Genomic DNA, 23,571 nt, shown 5'->3' with positions numbered 1-23,571 from the left:
TGCAACTCCTCACATTAGTCCCAAATGTGATTGCTGTGCATATACCAGTACCACACTGGTGATTTCCACAGGAGTGTTTATGACATGTGTAACATGAATATTCATCTGACTGAGCCATAATTTAAAAGATTTTTTTTTCATGCACTATGTCATCCATCTTTGATCTCTACCTCCAAGGATCAGAGATCCACCCTGTGTGTGCGTGCAGGTGTTATGCTGACATACGTATGTTGGTTATTCTCCTATGCAAAGCATGCAATGATTGTGCTTGCCGTCTAACATATATAGCTGTCCTACACTGGCAGCCCATCTCTCAGGCTTTCCAAATGAAGCAGCACTTTCGTATTGTGCTTCAGATGAGCCAAGCACAGGGGGCAATATGTAACTGAGCAAACACAAGGTGTTATTAGAAGTAAATGGGAGATAAAAACCACCTCTTGGTAGCCCTTAGGGCCCAAAGCATTCAGAAACTATCAAAGTGGCTGCGTTTTGTGAAGCTTTATTTAATAGCATTTCAAATAATTGAGAAAGTCCAGCAAGAAAGCAAGGGACTTCTGTTTCAAAGAATATACATTTTTATATGTGAGTATATTATATTATATTATCAATCTAATGTGGTTTTACCTGTATAAATTAATTTTAATGTGTTTTAATATGCTGTAATCCGCCCTGAGCCCTTCGTGGGGAGGGCGGAATAGAAATCTAAATAAATAAAATAAAAAATAAAAGACTGTCCCTGAGAATGAAAATATAGATTTTCTATGCTGGGTTTGTGCAATTATAGTATGCAAAAATGAATGAGACAGAGTCTCAGGCTAAAACCAGTATTGTCAGTGCACACCATTATCATAGGCTTAAATGTCCCAACTTTAATTGAGCAAGCTTTATTCACAGCTCAAACTCTGACTTGCCTTCTCAAGGTGAAAGGAGGTGTAATAATTTTAGAAAAATGGGGCCACCTTTTTCCTCCCAGTTTGCAACATGGCTCAGGTTGAACCCAGGAAGAGGTGGCCGCAGTGGGGAATCACGGTGTTGGAAGGGTCTTTAAAGACCATCTAGTCCAACCGCCTGCTCAATGGAGGAACAGCTACTGCCCACCTCTTCATGAATACCTCCGCCCACTGCAATTTCCAATGGAGTTTTGCAGCAGTTTAAAGTTTTTAATGAATAGAACAACAGCTAAATTAAGATTCATCTTGCTGCTGTGGGAATCCGTTATGTGAATTCAAAGCCAGGCTGATGCTGCTGTTGAAGAGACTCCGTCTGACCCATTTCAGCCTCAGAGTCCTGATCGAATTTGGGTGAACACTGAACAGGGTTTTCTGAATTATTTCATTCACCCTTGAAGAAAAAGCACAACAAGATCTAACACACATAAGGGATTCTCTATAAATAGAAAAAATATTTTTTAAGCTTCAACAAGCAGCACCGATAAAGACTTTCTATTTCAGCGTTTTTTGCATATCACATCTGTTTTCTACAGAAAATATCTGTTGCCACAGATGTGCTAACCCCTTATGCTGTAGTTTGGCCAATATGCCATCAAGCTCTCTGATCAGGGGACTGTAGCTGCACTTCCCTGGAACTAAGCCCCACAGTATAAAATGGAACTTACTATACTCAGTGGGGCTTACTCCTAGGAAACTTGCTTAGGAATGTTCACTGCTTAGCAGTAATAGTAACAACTACTATAGACCTATGAGCAAAACTGATGCAGGCAGGGTTTCTCCTCAATCTTGTTGCCCTAAATCACAATCTGGACACATTATCATGCAGTACCCAGATTCCTGAGTGGGTCCTCACCTCGTGGGAGTTGGTTCCATGGGCCACTCTTGTCTTGCAAACTACAGGAATAAAACAGAAATGCAATCTGTGAGTGCACAAAGCTGAGCATTAACAAAATGTTTCTCTGCAGTCTAACATTCTTGGATGGAAACGCAGCCCTTCAACCAGACTAAAACTAGTTGCTAATGAGTCAACATTCCTCACCTTTCCTTTGCATTGAGTTGGGTAGCAAAATGTCATCCCATCTAATGTAATCTCATCCATATAATCAAAGAGCTGGGAACGGACCAAAGGCCACATAACTAAAGACTACAGTACAATACAAGAGGAAGCAAGAAGCAAGTACAGTATTGAAATAGGATGTGGGAGACCTGGTTTCAGATCCTCACTCTGTTCATTTGGAGACTTAGGGCCAATCACTCTCTTTTGGCCTATCCTATCCCACAGAACTGTTGTTGCAAAGAGAAAAGGAAGGAGGTGAGAATCATATTGTAAGCCTCTTTCTGTTCCCATGGAGCAGAAAAGCAAGGTACAATTAAGTGAATATAAATAAATTAAAACATTTCTCCCCCTTTTCTGCTTGAGGGTACACAAAAGCCCATCTAGCGTGAAAAAGCGAACTTGTACTGCCAATATAAGGAAAGATTAGTTTCCATTACAGCATCAACCTGCTTTTTAATGAGCAAAAACCACATCAATATTGAAAACATTAAGATTCAGTTCTGCACTGAATCTTACTCGATTTCACTTGGACATTTTGTTCTGATTGTTGTGACCCTAATAGTTCACCATCAGGGCACTTGTATGAACTTAGCATGTGACACAAGCCACATGTAACCTAGTGTGCAACATCTGTCCACGGTTAAGGGTGCTCACCAATCCTGGTCGCTCTGGGCAATTACAATAAACTGCACAACCTGTACACTGGGAACATTTTTAAACCTCAACTTTTCATTATTATCTACATGTGTGTTGCAGTATTATTTTTTTTGCACTGCCTTGGTTATTAGCATCTCTTATGGAAAAATACCCCAAGAGTTCCCTATTAAGGAAAGCCGATGCTTGTTTACGTACTAAACGGGAATGCTATTCCACTCTTCTCTATTTGCTGCAAAGTATCTTCTCCATATGTGTTTGTCAGTTCCATAAATGGCGGAGAACAGATCCTCTCATCTGCAAGACATGCAAAAAAGGATGATCCAGATAAGCTCTTGGCTTTTCATTGGGTGTTACTCCAGGCAATGGTCACACCAGTATTCCTGTAGAACAATCTCAGAATGTTATCATTGGAGCCCAGCCTCATTGCAATTGACCAAGTGAATTCAGTTACAGAGATCTGAAGATACTGGAGACATTGCTTAGAGTAGGGGGTCCCCAAGCTTTTTGAACCTGTGAACTCCTTTAGAATTCTGTCATAGGATGTAGAGTGCAACCACAAAATGGCAGCCACAGGAGGTGGAGTCACACACAGAGGGAGCCTAAAAGCAGAGCAGAGAGAGGTAACTAAAAGAAAAAAACCACTGGGAAAGAGGAGAGAATAAAACAAGCACTAGCTGCCACTGAACATTATTTTAATCTGCCCAGCCAATCGGATCATCAGTGGCCAGACAGAAGCCCTGCCCACTTTCTAGAAACATTTGGTGGGCCCATAAGCACCACGTTGGGGAGTCCTGGCTTAGAGTTATTGGTCTTAACATAAAAAGGTCTGGTTCCCAACCTTCATCTAAATTTGGATCAAAGCCTATAAACACTACCGAAAAATAAAATTCACTAGTACGTCTAGCCAGATGGGATTACCTGGCTGAGTCCAGTGAACAGTGCACACTTCTCTTAAAGGAGGGAATAGTGCCAACCATCCTTAAAGATGCTTGTGACACCCCTCCTGGAGAATTATCCTGGGGCTGAACAATTTGAATAATTATCAGACAAGGTTCAATTCTATGCTGCCTAATTCTATGCTATATTGGAGGAGACTGATTACTTAAGGCTCATTTCAATTCTGTTTCTGGCCTAGATGGTTCCAACTGATAGCCTTTACAAGAAATGAGGCAGGCAGAGTTTGAACCTGTGGATTATCCTGAACCTCTTGGCTACTTTGGATGGTATACAGCACAATATGTTTTGGGATGGGAAGGACAGATTGAAATGAGTATCGGTGCACAGCTCCTGCGGTTTCTGTAAGATTGACTGCTACCAGGTGACGATGCTGAAGAATAGCTGATCAGCTACATGATTCTTGAGCAGTGGAGTTCTTGTCTCTTATTCTGCTTAACATTGACATGAAACCACTGGGCGAGGTTGTTTGGAGGTTTGCAGAGAAGTGTTATCAGTAAGCTGATGACACTCAACTCTATTTTTCTTTTTCAGCCAAGTCACATGAATGGACTAGTTGCAGGAATGGATGTACTGGATAAAGGCCAATAAACTGAAGTTCAACACAGTTATGGAAGAGGTATGCTTTGGTTGATAGCACAGCCAGTGAAGTACTGAGCATTCAGTCTTTTCTGATCTGTGTCTATAGGTGGAGGCATAGTTCTCTTCTACAGTGCGAATGCCATTAATCGAGTATAACTGAAGCACCAGCTATGTTCTGGTTGCAGCTACCCATGCTATGACTTTTTCACTGAAGATAAAATACATCTCAGACTTTGGGGGGGGGGAGTGGAAAAAGAAGTAACTGGAGTGGAAATAAGAAGCAAGAGGGAAAATTAGGGGCATCCACTTTGAGTACAGTTTGCTTCATATGATTAATTTAAGTCAAGCCTAGGCAAACACAGTCCAATGACTAATTCCTCACCTTATTTGCAATTCCAGACTGTAAAGCTCAAGCATACTATTTTCATAGCCTTCAGCTGAACAGTATATTGGTCTACTTGTGTGAACAGCACAAAGTTGGAAACATTAACTCACCATTAGTTTCTCCTGTACAATTTGTATTTTTACAAAAGTGAAGCCGAGAGCTTTCAGGACCAATATTACAGTGCTCCCGTGACAATTTGTAACAGTGGGGGGTTTGGGTCATTTTAATGTGTTTGCTCAAAATGGCCACCATCATACTATCAAAACTGACTATGAGTTGGTATTACAATGGAATTCATCCTACATGTGAAAGACTGGCTGCAGCAGAGACAGGCAGGGCTGTTTTCTGATCCTAGGGCCATTTGCTTATTATAAGGAATTTTAGGAGAGGTGCACGCTGGTAACTTGTAAAAACATAGGCTGACGGATAGATTGATGCTTTGAGGCTAACTTAGATCTAAAAAGAAAAAGCAATTCAGACTTCAAAATAGCTTTGTTTCATTGCTATGATAAAACCAAACATCAGAATCTGAAAGTGACAGCATTGCAATATTTACAAGTTCCTGCCAGAAGAAAGTTCCTCAACTTGGCTTGAGGACTCCCTTAGTTTAGAGAGACGTGGGAACATCTCTGGCCTTGGCTCAATTCCCACCCATATGTCTGAGATTCACAAATATCTCACATTGTCAGCTATGCAAATTCAGCGGCAAGTCTGGTTCCACCTCGGTTCCTTCCATTTGTTTCTGGTACATATAAAAAAGGGTGGGGGAGGAATCCAGAATGTTCACAACTTAGGAATCTCCATGGCATATTTCAGTGCACACACTGCACCACTGCCACCTGGCCAAAATGCAAATTGAGAACTGTGTGCATGAGGAGGTCTTCCCAACTCTACTTGATCTGAGAAACAGTCATAACTTGGATCACGGAAACCTCCTCTTTGCAAAAGCAACATCACATATGCAGAAAGCTGGGTCAGTGGAAAATGCCACTGGCTTATAAGTCCTTTTGCTTGGCTTAGGCTACTTTGAAGCATGGGAAGCATGGTTGTATTTTTTTGCACCATGCTCCTGTGAACAATTAAGCAGCAATGTATGGTAGTCCCAACTGCACACAGTGGATTTCATTAATTTAAGAAGGGACTGTGGCTCACTGGAAGCACCTCTGCTTTGCATGCAGAAGGTCCACAGCACAATCCCCAGAATCTTCAGTTAAAAAGGACCAGGCAGTAGGTGATGTGAAAGACCCCAACTTGAGACCTTGGAGAGCTGCTGCCAGTCCGGGTAGATATTACTGATCTTCATGGTCTGATTCAGTATAAGGCAGCTTTATGTGTGAGAGAATAGCACTGAGGCAGTTCACATGAGGCAGGTAGTGGAAACCCACCACGACATTTATCAATTGCACTCAACATTTAATTTTTTGCTTTCTAACAGATTTCAAAAAACCACAGACACGAAAGTTCAAACTAGAGAAATTGGAGTTAAAGCAATTTGATTCCAGAGCTTTTGACAGAGCTAGACTCGTTTAAGTGCAAAGTTCCAGCCAGAGTAACTATGCTGCATTAGAAAATGGACTCAATTTAAGACCAGGCAGAGCAAGCTCCACAAACTGCGCGTATTTAAAACCGTCTCCACTTGGGAACACAAGAAGCCATCCAGAATTAGACTGCAAGATTTCTCGCCATAGGAAGCAGATTCTAGCCAGGCCTGTCACTAGCTTCAAAATGTTATTTTTCTTTCCCTAATCACCCAAACACTCACAGAAAACTTCCTGTCAGGTTTAACTGAATACACTACAGACTTTAAGATGGCAGCAGCTAAGCTAAAAAGGCCTACCTGGAGTTACCAATTCCTATAATCTTTACCAGTAGCTTAAGGATGACGGCAACATTCCCATTACTAGAAAACATTGGCTTTGGAACCAGAAGGATGCAAAAGAGAGAGAGAAAAAGGAATCATTTGATAGCAGATTTTCACTTCTTCCCGACAAAACACAAGGAGACCCAGCTATGGTATAGATTGATTCTCGAAAGCTTATGCTACAATAAAATTGGTTAGTCTTAAAGGTGCTATTGGACTCTTTTTGATTCAGCTATGGTATACTAATTCAAGAGTTGTGTAAATCTGCCCTATCTAACTAGTCTCTTTCCCACTCCAGTCACAGTTGTGCAGCAGCATTATTGTAAAGCAATGGTTTCCATGGTTAATAAGCAATAGAAGGAACTGTAAGGCAGTAAACAAAGTGATATGGTGGGATTCTTTCCCTAGTTTCATCACAGCTTCAAGCTGTACTTATGCACAGACAGGTGTGTCTGTGATGCAATAGAAGACTTTCCCTTCTTATTACTGCATCACTGGTTCTCATTCAATGCCAATAGCTTGATAAACAAACAAGTGAAATGGGAGTAAGTAGAACTTTCCTGTGTGTGAGGGGGGCGGGGGAAATCCTGCTTTTATAATATTAACAACTACTATATACAGGGTTCATTTTGAGGAGAGCGCTCCGGAACGCTGTTCTGGAAGTTCTCCAAACAGGTAACATGTCTAGTACCCAAAATGGCCACTTTTGGGCCCATTTCTGCCAGGATTGGGGATGAAATAGCTGGGATTGGAGCCGCCTGGCACCGACCTGATCCAGGCTGTTTTGGCCCTGATCCAGGCGCAAAAGGGCCAAAAATGGCCACTTTGGGTCATTTTGGGCCCATTTCGGTCGGGATCAGGGCAGAAACATCTGGGATCAGATTGGTGCTGGGGGGGGGGGTTCCCCTGCCCGGCACCAACCTGGTCCCGGCCGTTTCAGCCCCGATCCGGGCCCCAAAAGGCCATTTTTGGCCATTTGGGGGGCATTTCGGCCGGGATCAGGGCCAAAACTGCCAGGATTGGGTCGGTGCCTGATTGGGGACCCCTCCCCTGCCCAGCACCGACCAGATCTGGGCTGTTTTGGGCCCGATCCAGGCCAAAACATGCCCAAAATGGTCATTTTGAGCCATTTTCGGCCTGGATTAGGGCCAAAACAGCCCTGATCTGGCCACTGTCAGGTGGGGGAACACTCCCCAGTCTGGCAGCAGCCGAGTCCTGGCCATTTGGGGCCCGATCAAATCAATTATGCTAATGACACACTTCCAGTGATGGCAGGGGTGTGGCATATGCTAATGAGTTATGCCAATGATTTCCTGCAGCTTTTTCTACGAAATGACCCGACTATATATATTAATATCATAGCTTAAGTTTAATATGTAATGCATTCAGATGGCATTAAAAATAGTTTCTAAAAAGCACTGCACCTATGTAAAAGACTTTTATCTTGAAAGCAGACACAAGAGTACCTTAGGTAAAGTGCCAAATCTCTATACCTAATGCCTGGTCCTTTTGAGGGTAAATGGATCAGCAAAGCAGGACTGCCCACAGAAAAAACGGAAATCTCTATGGTACATGGGAGATGCTCTGGCTAGGCAGGAAACAAGATGATTTTGCAAACTAATTAAACGGAAAAAAGCAACAAAAATGGTTTGAATGAGAATTAAAGGTACTCCAGAAAAGGATGGAATATTGAGAGCAGCTGCACTTAAAAGGGGGGGAGGGGCTTGCTCAAGTATCCAAAAACACAGATTGGGGAGGGGACATTCTGAAGGATGGGCTGGGATTTCCAAATTGTTGTCTCCTCCAGTAATTCCTGTACATGTGCCTACACATGTACATGCTGCAATTGGCATCATCATGGTGGTTTGAAAGGGCAGCATCAGTAAGGAGGAACCAATTCATACTGGGCAATGCTGAAGGATGGTAACATTGAGACTAATGTAATGTACTCTACATAGGTTTCCTCTCAAAGTCAACCCAGAGACTCTAGTTGGTACAGAATGCTGCAGCTCAATTATCAGGAGCTAGGCAGAGTATGCCTATCATTCCCAGTCTGCAGTCACAGCATCGGCTACCGGGCTCAATTCAAGGGTTTGGCTACCCCATACAGAACTATTAGTGGCCTTGTTCCCTCATATCTGCAAGACCACCTCTTTCCCTAAGCTCTGCCATGGAAGCTTTGCTCATCTGAAGAGGTACCTTTTGCAGGTATCACCCTGAGAATGGTTAAAATCAACAACTGTCCAAACACGTGCTTTCTCCGTTGTATCCCCCTCCTTATGCAATGGCTTGCCTGAAGACATCCGGAAAGCTCCCATTCGCCTGGCTTTCTGCAAACTATGCAAAACTGAATTATTCAGGGTGGCTTTTCTACTTAGGTAATAGGGCTGTGCTGTGAGGAAATGGTTCAGAGAGGTGCCTTGGTAAAGGGACAGGATCTGTAGATTACAGGGTGGATTAAAAAAATCAATGTTTTTTTTTTTAAAAAATTTAAATCGGATTTTTAAAATTTAAATTGGATTTTTTAAATAAAATGTTTTTGAGGAAAAATCTATCTAAAGATAATGTTTTATTTAAGGTACATTCTAGTCCAAAGGTTATCATCATGAAATATGGATTATTTTTTAATTATGTAGCATGAGGCTGTATATTCATGCACTGTTTAAATTTTTTTAGTAAACGAATCCCATTAATCCATTCATAATGTCGTGCTCTTTCAGAGGTTTCTGTAAGATTATTGGGCAATTTTTCTATCTATTATCATAGATGTTTGGTTTTACAGTACTCAAAACTGTGAATTTGTGTCTGCAGAGATCACGTCTCTTCTTCACAGCAAAAAGGTTACAACATACACAGTTGAGAAAAAGTCCTCAATCCCATTGTTCCTTTGCAAATCTTTGTTCACAGAACCAACCCCTTACCTCTTCTGTGCTAAGTTTCAAAAAATTCAATGAATACAAGATTGTTGAGAGTAGAATATCTGCACAAGCTAAGTGTGAGTAGTCTTTATGAAAAACAGTATGAATCTTTATGTAGAAAATCATTATTTAAATTTAGTCTTACTGACTAATGATTTAAATCGATTTGGGTTCAATCAAATCCACCCTGTCTGTTGCAAGTAATAATACTAATAATGATAAACATGTGCTCATATACCACTCTTCCAGACAGTTTAATGCCCCACTCAGTGCGGTGAACAAAGTCAGTGTTATCCTCACAATACAACTGGGTAGCTGGAGCTGAGAGGAGTGGCTTACTCAAGATCACTTCCTTTAATTCATGGCAGCAGTGGGATTTAAACTAACATAGTGCTGATTTGCAATCCAACCACTTAACTACCATGCTATACACCAGTATGCTCCTATTGGGGAGTTTCTGCATCATTTAATATGTCACTTTAAATTGCTTATGCTCTGTTTCAACATTGGCCCATTTCGCATGGCACACTTCAAGCTGGCACTTCTGAATATTCATGCCGATCGGCACTGAAGCAGCTTGGGCTCCTGGCATTCTGCAATGCATGACCTCGAAGCAATTTGGTGTCTGCTTTCTTATTCCAGAAGAGTTGAGATGTTTGAAGCTACCTTTTGTGGGGGCTGGAGCCAACATCACTTCTTTTTTTTCATTTCAGCGCATGCGTTGTAACATTGCAATGTTGGAACCCAGTGTGTTCACCATCCCCCTTCTTCTCCTTGTCCCGGTATTTGCTGATTGGGCATTTCCATGCCAACCATTTTAAAAAAAAATTCTGGAGAGGCAATTGGTGGTGGAATTCTGGCGGGAAACCTACAAAGTACTTTTTGCACTTGTTCTGCTAGATCTTGCAGATTGCTCTGGTGTGCTTTGAACTGTCTGCTTGGTCAAAAAAAACCCACCCCTCTGCCAGAGCAAAATGTTCAAATACTGCTGCCCAAAAATGGCATTCTCACTGGCCTCCTCACATCACGTGACTGTGTTCTGGGATGGGCAAGACAAGTCCCCCAACATCATTTCCAAATCACTGTGAATGTGAGTGTCAGTTGTAAATAAAGGAAATAAGTAAGTGATCAATGGGGAATGTGAATTGCCATCAGGGAACAGGACAGACAGACATTGTGCCAGTTTGGTGTAGTGGTTAAGGGCGCAGGATTCTAATCTGGAGAACCAGGTTTGATTCCTCACTCCTCCATTGAAGCCAGCTGGGTGACCTTGGGCAAGTCACAGCTCTCTCAGCTTCACTCACCTCACAGGGTGATTTGTTGTGGGGATAATAATAACATACTTTGTAAACTGCTCTGAGTGGGTGTTAAGTCATCCTGAAGGGCAGTATATAAATCAAATGTTTACTGTTGTTGTTGTTGTTGTTGTTGTTGTTATTGTTATTATTGTTATTGTTATTATTATTAAAGGGGTAGAATGCATGAATGTTTCAGTGTTGCGACTCTCCTCTAATTAAAAAAGGGGGGAAAGGAATGGATGCTCAGTTGCTTGGAGCTTGTTTCAGGCTTCCCCTAATACCAAAAAGGACAAAAAATAAAGATGTATATGGAGAGCTGGGGAAGGAGTGGTTCCCACAGCTGTTTGAGAAACGACACCACAGCGTTATGACCTTCCCTTGCTTTAAAAAAATAATAAATGAGGGAGTGTGTGGAGAGGGATAGAGTGGCTTCCACTCGGAGGCCAACCAATCAACGACCAGGGAAAGGAAAGGGGGGGGGAATGCAGTTAGGGACTAAGAATTCTGCACACACATAGGACACATCAGCGGTGACTCAACAGTGGTTTTAAAAAAGTCGCCTTATGCATGCATGGAAAAAAGCCAGGGAAAAGTTGGTTCTGCATCTCGCACCTCCTTTGCTCGTGTGAAATCGTGATCAAGAGAAGCAGAATGGAATCAGAATTGCCCTAAACTGGATTCGGTTTCGTTTTCTCAGCCGGCTGGTCCGGGAGGAAACGACCGGGCACCCTGACCGGGCGGCTGATCCGCAAGGATTAGCCCCCAGGACTCCCAGGGAGGGAGCCAGGGTCCGGGACGCGGCGGGAAGAACTCCCCGAAATCAATGCGGGGGGGGAATTGCCCGTTTGTCCCTATGGAGGCCGGCAGATGTGCGCGGCGCCTCGAGTGCCGCCGGGCAACGAGAAACGGCAAGTAAAAGAAACAGGCGGAAGCCTGTAAACAAGCGAATCCCTTCTGTTTTACAAGCGTTTGTGAAGGAGAGGTTGATCTGAAGAAGACTCGCTCTTCCCCTTCGTTGAGTTCCAGAATTTTGTTGGCGCCCCCCCCCCCCCAAATGGCAGCAAGGAAGCAAAGTCCCGCTCTCGGTAAGTCAATCTCGGCTACTTTGAAGGGGGAGTCGCTCGAAGAGTTGGTGCGCAGGGCGGTGGTGGAAGCCATAAAACCCTTTGTTGACAAGCTGAACGAAACTGATCAAAGGGTGGGCTTAATTGAAAGCGAGGTGAAAACCATTAAGGCAGCAGCGGGGGGGGGGGCAGAAAAGTCTGCTCTGGAAAGTGCGTCACTTGTGAAGGCTACAAAAAAGGAGCTGAAGTTGGTGGAGAACCAGCTGATCGGGCTACAGGTGGAACGAACGCAGACAATTTTGCATCTCCAAAACGTGAAAGAGGAGGAAAATGAGGATCTGTGGGATTTGGTCTCGGAACTACTGGCGACACCCGCGAGGACGACTAAAGAAGAGGTTAAAAGCGCCATTTTGGAGGTCTGTCGGGCTTCTTCAAAATATGCAACAAAGCGACAGTTGCCTCGTGAGATCATTATTGACTTTTCATCTAAAAAGATTCGGGACACCATCCTATATAACTCATACAATGCGGATTTGGACTTTATGGGTTTGAAAGTCAAGATCTTGAAGGACGTTCCATTTCTAGTCCGGAAACGGCGTTTTAAATATAAAAAGTTTGCAGCTCTTCTGAGGGACCATGGAATAAAGTACAAATGGTTATTCCCAGAAGGAATATGGTTTAGATATAAAGATCAGGCCTATAAGATATCATCAGAAGATCAACTAAAGGATTTTGAGAATAAAAACCCAGAACTCTGCTGCACCGAGAACGAAGAAAAGGAGGAGCCGGAGGGGGGGGAGGAGGAGGAGGAGAGCACCGCAACAGCGGTTGCACAGAGAGAATTGCGTCCGGGACCTAGAAGGGGGAGGAAAGTTTAATCAGAATTTGAAATGTTTATTCTCTGTATGATTAACCACTCCATCATTATTCTATGGAGCTATTTTTGTATTATGACAGTATGAAGGGAAACATTGAAGTGTAGTGTTTAGTGTTTGTAGTTCATTCCCCCCCCCTTTTCTTTTTCCACCCCCATTTGTCCCTTCCCTCTCCCCTTTCCTTGTGATAGTCTGGTGTAGTGTTTTGTAGTTATGAAAATAAAAAAATTTATATATAAAAAAAAAAAAGAATTGCCCTAAACTAACTGTGCAGAATGGACCATTGTTTCAGCTCTGTTTTGGAATTCTGCTGGTTTCCAAATTTCTGCAATCCATATCCAAAAGGTAACAGATGGATAATTTGTGGCCGGTAGGGGTTGGCAAGAACTGGCAGATCACACTTGCAGTGGGGTGGACAAGAGAACTGAGTGAGAGTGAATTTCTAGTAATTGTTATGAAAACTGTGGTTGTTGTGGGTTTTCCGGGCTGTATTGCCGTGGTCTTGGCATTGTAGTTCCTGACATTTTGCCAGCAGCTGTGGCTGGCATCTTCAGAGGTGTAGCACCAAGGTGTAGCTCCGGCTGTGAAAGCCTTCGACAATACATCGTTATGAAAACTCTCCATCCCATCTAGAGCACTTCTGCATACCACTGGTTGAGAACCACTATCCTAGATAGCCTAGGACTATCCTAGACAATGAATATTCTATCTTGACAGCCATCTATTTTCTCTCCAAAAGGCAGAGGTGCACAGCTCAGGGATACTTAGAAATATTTTCACAATCAAACAAGATCACATGGGAACAAGAGATCCTTCAGATTAGCATTTTTAACTGGGCCTGGTAGATATTTGAACTCTTATCACATACTTTCAGAGCATTTTCTTCACTGCATTATATTATGACAATCAGAGGAAGGATCAGAAGGAATGGCCGTGAAACAAATGAGTTTGGGAACAGTGGAACTACAGTAAGACGAGACTAACATGATTTAGGAATGGATGTGCTAAGGAGGTCATTTTAAGGAACAGCTTAACAACACTGGCTAGTTCTATAGACAGAATAAAGGTATTCCATGCATAGTAGTTATTTATATATTGCAAGACTTTTTGTGTGGGTTAAGGCAAAGAAATCCAAGGAAATACTTCATTACCGAAAACCTCCATGAGCACTGCTACTATTGTATAGCAACAGCAATGTATTACGTATTTCTTTGTCAGGTTTGGACCACCAGTCATGCACTTCATTACTACATTCAACAATACATACATCAGCTTAGCACGTGACTTCTACCTGGACAGACTGGAAATATTCAGCCACTGCCAAGCCAGCGCTAATTTTGTTAAGCCAATATGCGTTTTCAGTTCAACTGGTGGCAGTTACAATGGCTTCCATTTTCAAGGGTGCACTTTTTAAATTTGTTTTGTCCACTCTGCTTTCAGAGAGCAGCATTTCCCACCAGAGCCACACAGTGGGAAAAGGTCAGGCTAGAAGAGTGGTAGTTCCAATTCTGCTCAAGAGAAACAAGCAGCCCCTTTGAACGAAGGATGTTAACAAGAAGGCCTTTTTCCAATCAGTGCTTTGACCCAAACAATGAACTCAAGGGATTGCACAATACCTGTTACAAGCTGAGAGATTTTCTTTAAAGGCACCCACAGGCAAAGAACTCAAATTATTCACAACGGCTGGAGACAGACTGCTGCTACCAGTGCTGCGTAATTAGCAGTTTGCGCGCAAAAAGTTTCCCAGAAGACAATTAAAAGGAAGGCAACTACAGGAAAGAATGGGCAGAGCTTTTAATTCACACACAGGCTTTGGAATGATGTTAATTACCTCCAAACTGTTTGGGCCCTGTATTGAGCAAGAATCAACATGGCTACATTGGTTTCTGGCATGTGGGCCTTGTTTAATTGGTCAGAGCCCTGAACAACTGCCCAACTCTACCATCCTCTAGGCCCAGCCATACTGTTTTCATTTTAATATAAATTATTGTGAAAGATAAAAAATTATGGGGGACCAGTTATTTTTTATACCAAAAAACCCCCTAAGCCTTGGCTTTATGATCAGGAGAAGCTACATATATACAATGTTAGCTTGAGACTTCCACATTTAGAAAACACCTAAAGGATTAAGAAAGTTCACAGTGTGGTAAAGCCTGTCTACTTCAGCTGGCAGAACAGTTGTCCTGGAGCTAACTTCATGACATCTTAGTTCATCTGGATTTATGCCTGACTAACAAGAAAATCTGGACTGCAATAAAAAAGTAAATCAAAGAGATTGGTGACATTCTGGCTACTTTTCAATAAAAAAACACAGCTAAATTTAACAAACGTAGACACTTCTCATCAGGTCCTGCATGTCTTGTATAAAGTAAGTTTTGATTTATTAGACAATCTATTTCCTTTCCGGCTGAGTTATTTAATATCCCTTTCTAGATTTTAGTTTGTTTTTAAACAGTTATTAGACTCAGAAATTTAGTATTTAAAAACAGGAATTTGGGCTAAATAGCTGATTGTTTCCAGCATCACCTCAATGAAGGTATCGCCTACCTTTCCAGGAACATTAGAATCATTCTTCCCTGTCAGAATACCAGAACTGGCCTGTATTAATGGTCAAAGTACAAGGTAAAGTGCTGTAACTGGCATGTTATAGATAGCAGCTGTTGTGTTCTGACACTGTGTGAAATGAAGAAAAGCATTTTTAACATCATGTGTATGATACAATAAAGCCTGTAACTTTTCTATTCAAGAACTTTTTTTAAAAAGTTCAGTACCAAAACTGTTTTACTGAGTTTATATAACAAGAAACATAGCAAGTGAGGCATTAGCTCCAAAGTCTAGTTCTCAGGGAGACAGCAAACTTGATTCTGGACTATACCATTTTAATTGCAGGTAGAGTCTTGCATGACTGAATGTCCCTTCATACTAAAAGAAAACATCTCTCCACATAGTAGACATCAGAGAGAAGGCTACACTGGAACGTCTCTCTATGATGGGCTAGTTGTCTGTAATCGGCATTTTTTAAGAAACATTCACTTGTGTGAATCCCTACCCTGCAGTACGAAACAGTGCAGGCTAGCAATGAGCTTACTATCTCAATATTATATTTAATTTAAACATTTTAAAGTTCCCTTTCTACCCAACTCAGGGTCTCTCACAGCAGTAAATGATTAAAAATATTAAAAACAAGTTCAGAAACACATACAAATATATAAAAACAATTACAACAGAATACATAAACAATTAAAGACATGAATGGGAGGAAAGGGTCAATGCCTACCATAGAAGGAATGCTGACAAAAGAAAAAAAGACTTCTGTGATGGAATAGACTTTAAAAAAGAAAGTTACCTAAGTGCAGCACAGAGTGGAAGGGAAGGAGTTAATAACTGCCTGAAAGGGAGGTTGACAGGTTGCTCCCCACTCTCTCTGACTGGCTAGTCAGAATGACAGTTGGTGCTGATAGGATTTTTCAGTTAGGATTTTGAGTTCAGCAGAGAGCGTGGAGTCTGACAAAGAGGGTCAGACGGCTACCGTTCTAAAGTGAGAAAAAAGAGAATGTTTGCCCCAACTGTGACAACATTATCTTAAGGAGGACTTTCAGTTGATAAATCCAAATATAAAAGCCAGCATAAACAGAAACCTGTTTACACAGCCAAGATAGCACTGGGGGCGTGCTTTTGGCCAAGTGAGCGGGTAGTAAGTGGAGACTCTCATTTAACCAAGTGAACAGGGTTATGTTATGAAGAATAATAATTCTTGCCCAGTGTCGAGAAAGGGTGTTTTGGCTCTAAGGAGGACCCCAGGTCTGTTGTAAAGGGGAAAATGTTGAACTAACATCTGAAAACCTACGTTTAAAAAGGGGACTTTGTGAAGAAACATTGTTACTGTAACCAAATGAGTAAACAAAACAAAACACTTCCTTTTTACTATCAAGATCTAAGAATAAGAAACTAAGCTTAAAGGAACGTATTTTGCCTGTTACTTTTAAAATATTCTATTCTACCAACAAATTTTACCTCAGCAATTTCATCCCGACTGCTCGTATTCCATTCCTGCCTGTTCAATAAACTTGCTGTTTCTTTTGAGAGTTATTGAGCCTCTAGTGCCATTTCATATAAAGAGGAAGAAGCCTGCTGTTCCCCCCCCCCCCCTATCAAGTTTCTGGGCTGGGCTAAAAAGCCTAAAATATAACTGCTTATCAGGGTGGGACAAAAGGAACTTTACAACTTAAAAATCACTAACATATATAGGCTACTTGAGGCTGCTCAGCCAAAGCAGGCAAACTTAGATTTTGGCGGGAAAATCTGCTCCAGAGTGGGGGAGTGAAAGGGGAGGCATTATAAATTCTTTACCAGCAAGAGGCCTGAGGGGTCAGGCCAGGGCTGGATTGAGGGGAGGCAGGGGGGTAGTCTGCCCCTGGCGCCGCCAAAGAGGGGGCGCTGGGCACAGCTGCCAGCCGCTGGGAGCGTGCTGGTGGCAGCATGGGCGGCTGAGCGGCCGCCCATGCCATTCGCCTGCCCAGCAGGACAGGGAGTGCGCGGCAAGCTGGCTGCCCCCTCAGCCAGGCAGGTGAATGGCACGGAGAGCTGGGAGGCCGCCCGCGCCACTCACCGGTCCCATGGAGGGGGTGGCCGGCTTGCTGTGTGCTCCCTGTCCTGCTGGGCAAGTGAGTGGCATGGAGGGCTGGGAGACCACCCGCACCATTCGCCTTCCCCGCAGGACAGGGAGCGTGCGGCAAGCCGGCCACCCCCTTAGCTGGGGCAGGCGAGTGGTGCAGGCGGCCTCTCAGCCACCGGTGCTGCCGCTGCTCTGCTGGTGGCACGCCACCCTGCATGGTGACGTCACGTGACATCATAACGCAGTGCCGTAAGCACGTGTGCTGTGCATGCACGCGAGGGCAGCTGGAATTGGGTTGTCCCAGGTGCTTGGAACCCAAGATCTGGCCCTGGGTCAGGCAGCACCCCCCAAACTATAATGGGACAAACTAAACACTACGTTAGAGTCTATGTTCATATCAAAAACAACTATTTTTTTAACTTGTGTATTTTTGCCTGTACCATGTTTTATCCATCAGTGCAAATAGGTATACACACTGCAACTCATCCACCTGACCATTACATTCTTATTGTAGAGTGCTGCCATCTTGTTATTCCACAGTTGTCTCTGCAGTTTCCTGCCCATTGTTGGTTGATAGGTATGCTGTTTTCCAGAAATGATTGCACAACCAGGCCAAACAATTCCTACAGTCCACAAATAATGTACAAAAAGAAGAAGAAAAGGTACTTTCCCAATTTATACTCTGATGGGCTAGTTTTTAAGTATGGGAAAATTTGTAGGTGATCAGAACTCTCAGACATGCAATGAGCTGCCTGCAATCTGAAGCAGTACGGATCAGGAAGGGTTGTACCATGTGATAGTTCTGATAGAGGGTACCTTTGGACAAGACTGCCTGTAGCCTAGATTCCTCCTCCACACATTTCTGTAAAATAATATAGACCTGGCTGATTCAAAAGGATGCTGTTAGGATTAAGGAGATAAAAATTTCATCATGTTGTTACAACAATCATTATAGCAAGAGCTTGAGAAAGCTGCCAATTCAGGACTGCACACGGTAAAAGGAGCCATCTTTTCAAGAGACAATGACATAGAAAAGGTCAAATTGATAATAGACTGCAACAACTAGCTGCTTAACTCATTAGATAAACATTCTACCCATCAGCAAGAGACCCTTAATTCATGAAAAAGAGATTTTAATTTTGTAAGGCATGGCAGTTATCTTAGAAGAGGTACTCCATCTTCCCCACATACTGGAGGGAATGCCTCTTCCAGGATAGTGCATAGTGTGACATGTTGTCTCATAATAAAAGAAATATGCTCTTTCTTCTGAACTGATTATTCCTATGAAAATTTGTAGACCAATCAATCAATTAAAGCTTTATTAATTAGCTTGTATTTCTTTAATGACGTGACAGCTCTAATCCATATACTTGCTGAAGCTTGTTTGGTACTGTAAAAGAGTAATCTATTCTCCCCTCCCCTCCCCACTGCTCCCAATCCTGTGTAATAGGATGTATTTATTCAGAGGCAATTATTTTGTCACTGAAAGAACATCCTGTCCCAAGCACCTGTTTCTTCAATCTTCATGAATAATGAATCTGCTGTAAATGTGTCTGTCAGCTGGTCAGCACACTTACTATTTTCTTTAATGTATCAAAGTTCTTTCAGCAATAAAATATCTTTTTTCTTACTTCCCTGTCCCTCCCCTGTTTGGATTGTGTGTTTCTGCTTAAGAAAAACATTATTAAGAGATTCACTTTTTGTACTGAAAACGAGGGGGATGTCCCTTTGAGTCAACCTATCAGAGAAGTAGGGAAAAGACAGTCCAGCCAATACCCACTAAACAAGTAATTGTCTTTTGTCCACTTCTAACATTCCTAAAAGGTTGTTTATTCTCCCCTAAAACATTGTCCTGTTTATTCTTGCTGAACAGGCAAAGTTACCAAGACTTCCTAAACCCTCTTTTGATGGACAAGCCTTTTCAAAAGGAGATCTAGACAGACTTTTAAACACACATCTAAGTTCCTTTAGCCTTCTCGTGAAATATGCAGCATAAGATCACTTGCTCTAGCCATCTGGGTTTGTTCCTATTTTTTAAAAAGGAAAAACAAAACCTGGATCTCAGCTACAGCTCACTCCTGGGAACTCAATCCTGTCTTCAAACTAGATTACAAACTCAGAATACATGAAATGGGATATATAACATGTCATCTTTCAGTTGGAGATATCACAGCAGTCTCTTATAGTCGACCTTTCTCATTGAGACTCAAAACAGATTACACAGTGTATGTTAAGGTGGATACAGAATGCAGATACAATGCAGAAAAATGGTACTACATTAGTAGAAAATAATGCAATGACTCCTATACACACAGTAGTGGTACAGTCCCCTTCCCTTTCTGAAGTACCTTTTTGAACCACTCCTGACCTCCTTGGGCAGGCCATTCAGGAGTCTGTCGGGCCCACCTTCTGCCATGTCAAGAGTACAAAGTCTTGAGAATGAAACAAAGCATGGCAGTGAAACCAACTGCAAGCTGGAGAACACCAAAGGCAAAGCTGATGGAGAAGCATTTACACAGTGAGGACCTTACCAGATAATGTGTTCTGTTTTGTTTCTGCTCAAATGCTTGCTTGGTTAAACTAGCTGATTGGTCAGAGCTTGATGTGGTACATAGCCTGAATCCCTGCCTGGCTGACGTCACGTTATTTTCATCATCTGAATAGAAACAAAACGCTTCAATGCTAAATTTGGAGCAAAAAATTTCCATGGCTACACCCATCCATTGCTAGGACTTTTCAAGAATCAGAGAAATACCTACTTTGATGTATTTTTGTAATCTGGCTATACCAGGAGCCACAGCATGGGCCTAGTCCTTCTCTGCTTCCTTCCAATAAGCCAATCAGTATAAATATGTCCAGTTTACTGCCTCTTCCATCTCTATTAATGGGCACTTCCCACATCTTGCCACCCAAAATGCCCTCTCTTGTGTACCCAGCAGGTGAGCTTATTTAGCTGAAGGAAGAGTTAGGAGAATCTCTCCCTGTGATTCTAACTCCCAGGTGGGAACATATAGAAGATGGTGCTCCAGATACCATCATATCATGTGGTGGTAGAGAGTGATGTCAAGTCATTGCTGACTTACTGTGATCCCTGCTGGGGTTTTCAGGGCAAGAGACGAACAGAGGTGGTCTGCCATTGCCTGCCTCTGCAACCCCAGTCTTCTCTGGCAGTCTTTCATCCAATTACTAACCAAGGCTGACTTTGCTTAGCTTCTGAGATCTGATGAGATCAGGCTTGCCTGGGCTATCCAGATCAGTGCAAGATATCACAAGCAAATCCAAAAGTCCCCTCAAGTTCAGCACCATGCTTTCTATAGAAATTAATTATATACTCCTGAAAATTCAGGGCATGAAGGCAAACAGGGTTTTCCTCCATTGCCATCTCTCCTCACGCCTAACAACCAGAACTCAAACGGCATACCGGCTATGGAGGTTTTGTGTAGCCATTCACTGATGATATACCACCGATGACTTGTCTGGTTTCAAACAGGCACCCATTTAGGAGTATTCTCATATAAACACTCATGGGGGTATTCTCAAACCCTGTCTCATAATCATCTAGTTTCATATAAACTAAAATTAGAGGAAATAGTTCAGATACATAAAGGCTCTTGCATTGAAAGATGGTACTTTCTCTATAAAAGTATGTGGGAGAGAAAGAGAAGGAAAAATTCAGACTAGCTTTTTCAACATGTGGAGAAGAATTCTCAAATTTGAGACATTTCTTGGATTCTGTTAATGCCTCTGGAGCTGATGCATTGCCTCTTGACCAGAAGAGCTAGTTATAACTTGAAACTAGTATCTTGAAACAGCTCTGTATCTACACAAATGTGGGCTTAACTAGGATTCCTCATTACATTGTGAGGAATTTTCCTTTCTCTTTTAAAACATTTTTGTAACATCCAACCTGAGGAAGAGTTCTGGCAAACCTGAAAGCTTACATGCTTTTGTCATTTGGTTTGACCCAATAAAAGATATTATGTGGACCAGTTTTTTGCATTTAACGAAGCCTACACAGTACTAAAGGGCTGCTTTAATGGAAACAAAATGGGCCCCAAATCAAAGATTTAAGGACAGACAACAGAACAGCTTTAAATCAGTCCCTGTCTTCGGCTTCCTATGTTTATTTCCAGATCATTTGAACCATCCTAATGAAATATCAACAGCAAACAGGAACGTTCTTTGGTTCTGCACCATAAATAGTCACAGGGAGAACCCAAGGAGACGAGGGGGAAGAGAAGAAAGGGGTAAAAATAAAAGGCATAAATTTACAGAAAACAACGGCCTTGACATTATCATGTCAGCCATCTGCCAGAGTTGTGCCTATGGAAACTTCTTGTGTTGGTAAATAAATAAGAATAAGTAGCAAATCTAAAAACAAACCAGCACTGCTTTGGAAACAAGATATGACCTTTCTTGGTCACTCCAGCCAGTAAAGATTTTGACCCATAAAATTTTTTTAAAAAAGATGAAGGGACTCCCAATTTAGAAACAGCATTATAAATCATGTTACCTGCCTCAAAAATAAATCCCTCCCAGGCCCAAAATCTGATTTAATAAATGCGAGGCATACAAAATTACATTTTCCCTTATATAAAAATAATTACAGTAGAAGAGGGCAAAGGAAGATTAAACACCAAAATATCCAAGGCTTCTGTGAAGCCTCTGCCATGACCCTCTATCCCCTACAGAAATTAAGCTCATGTAGCTGAAATTAAAGCATACTTTCCCCCTGTTTAAACCTGCTTCTAAATCCTCTCTTTTCCCTTTGCTTTTTAAATTCTGCCAAACTTTAGACTATAATCTTCTTGGGGTGAGGAACTCTCTTCTTGTTCTGTGGATAGAGCCATGATACTGAATGTATAACATTTGCAACAGCAGAGAGTTCACAAAAACAACAGCCTTTATCTTGCCACTCCAGTAAGCAAAATCTGAAGTTTTCCTCTAACTTCTCTGGCTCTTTTGTTGGAGGAAGTTCCTCTATGGCCTAAGGTAGGATCTCCCAATGAGAAACAGCTGCTTTTGGCAGCAGACCTCAAGGAAGTGCCATTTTTAAATCTTTCAAGGTCAGGGACACTGCAAAAGAACAGTCGTTTCAAACACGGGGCTTCATTTGGACCTTTCACTTCACATGGAAACCCAAACACCACCACAAAGCTCCCATATCCCGTAGTTCAAAGTGATGCCATAGTAAAGGACAACGACTGTAGACTAGGCTATCGGCTGTTGATGTAGTTACCCTCCTATTGGGTAGTTCGATATTGCTCAAGATGGCATGTTAATTACTTACACTTTAATTCAGAAAAGTTTCATCTCTGTGTTTGGCTTTACGTTAGTTTTCAAATTTGCAGCTACCATATGCTATTGTATCTGTTTTCACTGAATGTCCCAACTGTTGATCATATAGTGTTTTGCTGTGAATGTCCTAGCTATTGATTATATTGTATTCACTTGCAGCATGTAATCCACCTTGGATCTCAGTGAGAAAGGTGGGATGATAACGATAACGATAACGATAACAACAACAACTGAAGCTTTCCCTGCCCTGGTGAATCTATTCCTGTCACACAACTGTTAATGTTAGGGGTATGCCTTCTAGAAAAGAGCTGGAAACTTAACACGTCCTGTGGAAAGTCTAGGGCTTGCTGAAGTAGATGAAATATGGCCTCCAAAAAGGGGGTCAACTAAGCAGTCAAAATATCTGGGGATCAAGAGTTCCAACATCTCAGCTGAACAAAACATCACTAGCACCGAGCAAAAGCCCCTGCAATGTTAACAGCTTGGGACAACAGTTCCTTCTGTCTTGGCTGTTAGTACAAATATTGAGTATGTATCTAAAATCCTGAAAGAGTTGCACCTGAAGGCTGGAAGACCATCCACAGCTTGAGGAGCCAAAGCCAGGAGACAAAATTGGCTGTGGGTAGAAGTGGAATAAGTTTTGATTCTAGCCATAGTTCACTACAAGTCCCATTGAGATGAATGGGCTTACTTCAAATAATGCAATTTTAGTTATTGGAAGAGGGCTGGTTAACAATCCTTCCCCAATTTCCAGCTGCCAAACAATGCAATAATGATCTCCCCTTCAAAATATTAAATAAGACAGTAACAGACTAATAGTGCAGTCTTGACTTACATTCTTGTAAGCCCACAGACTTCAATTAACTTAGCAAGGTGCAACTCTGCTTCAGATAGTACTGCAAGTACATGAGCAAAGCCTTGGCCGGAGAAATGACAGTGCAATTAATGTAGTAAGAGAGGTAGCAAAGTATTTCTCAAGCAACAGTGAAAATTTTTAAAGGGGGTTCCCTCCTCTCCTGTTTCATAGATCCTGAATCCAAGCTCAGAGGGAATGGAG

At 42.1% G+C, this 23,571-nt stretch overlaps 1 protein-coding gene across 3 annotated transcripts in view; it reads right to left on the bottom strand.

Moving 5' to 3' along the window:
• The window catches only part of ITPK1 (inositol-tetrakisphosphate 1-kinase), a 177,374-nt gene that overhangs the window by 16,967 nt on the left and 136,836 nt on the right, over positions 1-23,571 (bottom strand). For all 3 annotated transcript variants that reach the window (XR_008596593.1, XR_008596592.1, XM_054972977.1), the window contains exons 5-6: positions 2,860-2,958; positions 1,804-1,844 (exon numbers count right to left, since the gene is read on the bottom strand). Coding sequence is in view for 1 of the 3 variants with exons in the window: in XM_054972977.1 (XP_054828952.1) it covers positions 1,804-1,844; positions 2,860-2,958 (140 nt within the window). In the remaining 2 variants the exon portion in view is untranslated. The remainder of the gene's footprint in view (positions 1-1,803; positions 1,845-2,859; positions 2,959-23,571) is intronic.

Source organism: Eublepharis macularius, chromosome 2 (assembly GCF_028583425.1).
Source record: "Eublepharis macularius isolate TG4126 chromosome 2, MPM_Emac_v1.0, whole genome shotgun sequence".
Lineage (NCBI taxonomy): Eukaryota > Metazoa > Chordata > Lepidosauria > Squamata > Eublepharidae > Eublepharis > Eublepharis macularius.
Note: the sequence above shows the minus strand (reverse complement) of the source record. Positions and strands in the feature narration are given on the sequence as shown.